At 45.2% G+C, this 5,707-nt stretch overlaps 1 protein-coding gene across 2 annotated transcripts; it reads right to left on the reverse strand.

The window, feature by feature from the left end:
* Nucleotides 1-305: 305 nt before the first annotated feature.
* On the reverse strand, nucleotides 306-5,307 carry ABRACL (ABRA C-terminal like). Of its 2 annotated transcripts, none has more exons than XM_077175463.1 (3): nucleotides 4,835-5,307; nucleotides 2,111-2,177; nucleotides 306-889 (listed from the first exon to the last, which is right to left on the reverse strand). In XM_077175463.1, exons 2-3 carry the CDS (start codon nucleotides 2,169-2,171, stop codon nucleotides 705-707), a joined length of 246 nt encoding a protein of 81 aa, XP_077031578.1. In that variant the 5' UTR covers nucleotides 2,172-2,177; nucleotides 4,835-5,307; the 3' UTR covers nucleotides 306-704. The 2 variants fall into 2 exon arrangements, with proteins under 2 accessions (XP_077031578.1, XP_054486026.2); XM_054630051.2 differs by lacking the exon at nucleotides 4,835-5,307 and adding an exon at nucleotides 4,494-4,789.
* Between the last annotated feature and the right edge of the window lie 400 nt (nucleotides 5,308-5,707).

A 5,707-nucleotide genomic window follows, 5' to 3' on the forward strand; every position in this document is an offset into this window, starting at 1 on the left:
TGACACTGCATGGAAGCATTCAGGGAACTCCTCACCCACTTCCTTCACAAGTCTAGAGGACAAGAAAACAAAAGCACATGGCCCTGCCACAGATGAATGAGGTACATTTAACATTCATGCCTTTTTGTGCACAATCTGGTCAATCCAAAGGGCAGTCATTCTTCTACTGAATCATGCTGCCAAATTATTTCTATCTCACTGTTGTGCTTTCTGAACAGTTGCCTAAATACACTCCTTGCAGGAATTCAGTTTGCTTTCATTTCAGATTGCAAATAAAAAGAGAAACAAAAGCAGTAAGAATAACACAAATTTAAGTATGTGCTTTTATTTTATACTTTCATGGCACATTTTCATTTGTAAACATTAAATTACCAGTCCTCTTCTTCATATGTTGAAAATAACCATTAGACATTTGAGAGAATTACCTGAGATTAAAAAAAAAAAATAGAAACAAAAAAAAAGAAAAGAGAGAAAAAGATCTGGCATCTTTTACATTACCCACATACAGTACCATTTTAGGAAGACTTAGAAAAGGGAATGTTTTCCAAAATAGGACAGTTTTCTTTTGACTATAAAGATATAGAAAATACATCAAAATGCCTTGGAATGATCAGCCTTATTAAGAGTATGTGGAAAATCGAACAATTGTTTGATTGATCAAACTGTTTCAAGCAGTTCCATTAACACATAGCTGCCACACTGCTTCAGTCCTGCAGCAGCATGATATCCACGTTGTCATGAACACCTTGTAAAAGCAGCTCTCCTTGGTAAGTGACGATCTTCCGTCGTTTTGCTGCCTTAAGCGTTCCCACCAGGGCTTCAAAGAGGTTGGCACACTTCTCATCAGCAAACAGCACACCAAATTTCACACTCACTTGTCCATCAGCATCTAAATAAAAGACATAATGTAGATTTCCTTCAAGTTAGGAAACTCCTGGGAAGATAAGGTAGCACAGAGAACACTGAAATCAAACCCCACTGTGTTTCCCAGTTTATTTGGGATCATATTATGAATGCTGATGATAAACACTAGGCAGAACTCCTGCCTAATCTAACTTTGCCTTTCCTTACAGAGACTTGCATCAAGGACCATATATCTGCTCTGTTTACTTTTATTGATGACTTTCTGAAACCTATGACAAGCACAGGCTATTGAACCTCTTCACAACACTTGGAGGAAATTAGTTTTAAATAATTAAAAACCTAGAATATCTCAAATTGAGGGAGACCCAAAAGGATAAAGTCCAACACCCTGCTCCTCCAACCTAAATCTAAAACATACATTACAATATTTTTTTCACAATTTTTCCACTCATTAATTTTTGAGGGTCACATTGAAAAGGCTGCGATGCAAATTTTCACACAAAGCAAAAATTTAAAAATATATGTTAAAGTTATGTTATTCCTAAAAAGCAGATGCATTCGTAAAAATGCAAGATGTACATATGTATTTAGGTTTTGAAAAACAAGTGGAACTGAACAAATGGCACCAGAACTGACATATAGGAGCAAGTAGCATTTCCACAAACTACACAAATATTTGTAAAGAAATTGGAGTTTTAGCAATGAAAGACAATCTTAAGAGAAAATGGTACTTCTAAGCAAATTTAAGGAAGTTTGGAACTACACATATAACTCCTGGATCAGTTTTAGGCATACAGACCAATTTGTTCCAAATAGTAAGATCATGAACACAATGGAAATGCATGAATTCTGAAGCAAAGAAGTCACCAATAAAGGAGGTGGAAGGAGAAGTTGCAACTTTCTTCTGTGGTGACTGTAGCAAGTATTGAAAGCCTAAAGAAAAGGTAACTCTGGCAGCTGATTCAGGATTCAGGGAGCAGGATTTCAGGCCTCCATCCTCTCTGCTGCAGAGGTTTAAATGTTTAACTTCATAACAGAACTACTTTAAAGGATGGAACACAGGCAGTACCTTACAGTCCAACATGACGTGCATATGCAGGTTTTCAGATTACCTGCTCATTCGAATTTGCCAAGCTCTTAGTTTGATGAAACATGACTACATGTGTATGACACACATGCATGGTGACATGTATGTACATCCATCCATAATGTGATCACATCCATACAGAAGTACTGCAATACTTACTTTTGGTTCCCAGCCGCCGAATCTCCTCAACTAAGAGGCTAATTTCATGTTCCACATTCATTGTGGTCTAAAACAAAAAAAAAAATAACAAACTTCTTCGGAATCCTGTAAATCCTTTGCACCATTCTGGCATGTTCTCAGTTCTTTAAGAATGTCAGAACACTTCATAAATCCCCGTAGCTGGGAGATGCATGACTACAGGATAATCTAGGATTTTAGTTTTGTTGCATTCTGTACACAAATATAAAGAGCCAATCTCAAAACATGACAGATGTGTGAAGGTCAAGGAAGAGGAGAGTTGTTTGTTTTAAGGAATGAGCTTAAGCTGCCACAGAATCAGAGCAACTCACTAACATCACACGTCTTCAGGGGTGTCGCAACTTTCCACTGATGGACTCAATCAAAATGGAACATCTGCCTTTAAGTTTCTCTCTGGAATATGTGGTAGATTTGGTTTCTTAAACCACACCACAGCTTTCTACATATGCTGGGAAGATACTGCTGGTTACAGACACACATGGTGTCTGAAAGGACAGCAGCTCCTGCATACCTGCTACTGAAAGCAGAACTGATCCAAACTATGCAAATGACCTAAGGCAGTCAACATTTTTGCCATCCAAAATGATCCTGAGAATCTACTATGCTGCCAAAAATATCCAGTGCCCCTCTTTGCCATGAAATGCAGCAATTTGCACCAATGTGTACCAATGCCTTGCAACAGTTTAGCCATTTGTGGCACAGCATATGGCAGCACTACAGTCACACACAACACTACCTGGCCACAAAGTGCCCGAGGTTAACAACTGCAGATGCCTGAAAGGTGTTTCATGGCCCATCCTGTGCAAAGCAGCATCAACACAATGACACCTTTAGATGCTGAACTCCTTAAGCAAAAACTGCCATTGATGTAAGCACAACAAACTGGACATCACAGACAAAGCAAAGCATGAAATGCAGCCTCCATGTGTGCCAACAATGCAGCCTGGAACAAAAGCCACTGAGAGCATCTGGAGCTGAGCACTTGCTAAAAAGGGCTCAGTGAGAACTGAGACCCACTCTGTTGTTCAAGAAACTGGGATTTCTGCACTAGTATGAAAGTGGAGTTAAAAAATAGACATCTGAATGCATCACAAACTCTTCCTAAGGGAAAAGCTTCCCCTCCTTTCTTTTTTTTATTGAGTTAAAATAGGCAAGAGTGACACAGTTCCACTTCCTGACCCCTTATGATTTACCCAAGAGGCAAAAAAAAATTTGCAGCAGAGTCGTATTTTTAGATCCAAAATTCACGTGCAAAAAAATTGTTTCTTTTTAGCATGCAAACCTGAGCAAGCTTAATCATCAGCATGGGTTTTGGGCAAAGCCCCCAGTGAACCACAGCTTCATCCCTAGTGCACGGTACCAGCAGCAGTGCAGCGGATATCAGCTGCAGACCGACAGGAGACATTGAAAGTGGAGGTGCTGCCGTGGGACCACCGCTGCAAAGGGCAGGGCAGCAAGGCTGCACAGCTGCAAATGCCTTGGGTGAACTCCACAAACTTCCGGATTTTGTTGGATTCCGCACTAAACAGAACAAGTCAGCAAGGAAAATATGACCCATCTCTTAGAACGCTTACACTCCCATAATTTGTCAGACTGCCGGTTTTGATATTGCTCATCACAACGGCATAATTGTCTTCTCTTTAAAGACGTTCTTCTCACTTTAAAGGCTCTTCTTTACATTCAGCTCTTTAAATTCACGTTGATTTCTAATTATTTTCATACATGTATATCATCGATATAAACAGCGTTATTTAAAATAAAAAAAAAGTTAAATTCTACATTATTAGGCAAGACTTTTGAGATCAGAGAAGCGTGGCTGAGCAAGGAGTAGGGATGCTTAGTATTTCAAAACTTAAATACTTGCTTTATACTGTAGATGCTCAACACACCAACTATCAAAAGAGCACGCCAGCTATTAGACTCTGATACTCCTGACGCCAATACACTGCCGCAAGGCAGTATATCGGTGGAATGGAAATAAACTTCTCCTTATTTGGCAGAAGGACGCCGAATCACTGCGAGCACACACACGCACGCACACACCCACCCACACGCATCTGTGACCCACCGCGCCCCTGTCCCCCGGCAAGCACCGATGGCCCCTGGGCCGGACGGCGCTGGGAGGCAGAGCGCGGCTCGCTCCCCACAGCCCGGCGGGATCCGGCTCCCGCCGCCGCCCGCGCAGGGAGCACCGGGAAGCGGGCCCCGCCCGGGAGAGCGGCACCGCACCCGCTGCCCGGGCAGCGCCTCTGCCCCCGCCGCGGAGGGAGGGAAGGACGGCTCCCTGCGCCCGAGGGACAGACGGCTGGCTGTCCCCGACCCGCTCCCGCCCGCCGGCACTCACCCGCTGCCGCTGCCGTGGCCGCTCGGAGCCGTGGGGCAGCGCCGGGCGGGGCCGGGCCGGCGAGGGGCGGGCGGAGGTGGCTCTGCCCCCGCCGGGCCGCGCCGCCTCCCGCGCTGAGCCCCGCCGCCCCGGGGCGGCGCTCCCGGCCATCTTGGCTCTGCCTGGATGGGGTGCTGTGGGAGCGGCTTGCTGCTGCCCTGCCGGGACCCCTCTTCCCGTGCCGTGCCAGGGTTAAATTCTTCCCGCGGCACGGGTGCTAGTGGGTTTGCTGGGTAAAACGCCTTCCAAGGCCAGCCGTCAGCAGGTACCCCTGTTCCTGAGGGCCAGCTTTTGTAACTTACCGTGTTGCTTCAGTCACTCTCCGTCACCGTCCCATGCCCCGTATGCCCCATCTGCGCTGGCTTCCCCGGGTGACATCATGCCACATTCCTTAGCGCCGCCCACATTTATTTTCTCCTAGAAAACATGTTCTCCTTCCAAAGAAAATGAACGAGCTAAATTAACACCATTTAGCGTCGATAAAGTTGTGCTGCAGCGTATCTGCGTTTCCATTCAGCACCCATATCCTCGCACCCTACGCTGCAGAAAGAATGCAACTTTTCTGTCTTGTGTCATGGCATTCACCACTACTCTTGTCTCTCTTCCTCTTCTCCTCATAGAAACGTTTACGTCCTCTCTCAAGGACTCAGGCATTTACACTGAGAGCTGCATCAACTCCTACAAAGCAGTGAAGCTGCCGCCAAGCCCCTAGTCAGAGTCAAGGCTCGTACCAAGGCTCTCCCAAAAATTCTCACTGCCACAGCTGAAGGCATTGCCGTTGCCGGCTGTCTCCCCCACCTCCTCATCAGGCATGACTGCCCCTAAAGCAGACTCGATAAAAGAAACTCTTTCCAGCCCTTGCGATTCACAGCTTTCATGCGCTCGTTTCTGAAGGTGAGGCTCAGATTCTTTCAGAGACTGTGCGCTGTGCCATGGGGCGCTGGTCCCTTATTACATTCTCCCATCCCAGGAGGAATAAATAGGTGATGGCACCTCAAACCACTGCAGCAAGCCCTGCTAGGGCTCAAACCTGCAGCTAGATAAATTGATTTGCACAGTGGAAATGATGCCAAGAAGATCACATTTTTATCCCTCCAGGGATTGTAGTCCAAGCCCATCGCTTTTCCAAGGGATTTTTTGGATGGTGTTTTCATGAAAAGATTAACTTTTCTATT

This window comes from Agelaius phoeniceus, chromosome 3 (genome assembly GCF_051311805.1).
Source record: "Agelaius phoeniceus isolate bAgePho1 chromosome 3, bAgePho1.hap1, whole genome shotgun sequence".
Lineage (NCBI taxonomy): Eukaryota > Metazoa > Chordata > Aves > Passeriformes > Icteridae > Agelaius > Agelaius phoeniceus.

What these genes read in the sequence shown, in the direction of transcription:
- ABRACL (XM_054630051.2), bottom strand. Translation starts at nt 4,643, where the DNA reads ATGGCCGGGAGCGCCGCCCCGGGGCGGCGGGGCTCAGCGCGGGAGGCG. An exon ending in GGCCACGGCAGCGGCAGCGG is followed by an intron (nt 2,178 to 4,493) that starts GTGAGTGCCGGC and finishes TTTTTGTTTTAG; the next exon opens with ACCACAATGAATGTGGAACA. An exon ending in TCGGCGGCTGGGAACCAAAA is followed by an intron (nt 890 to 2,110) that starts GTAAGTATTGCA and finishes TCTTTTATTTAG; the next exon opens with ATGCTGATGGACAAGTGAGT.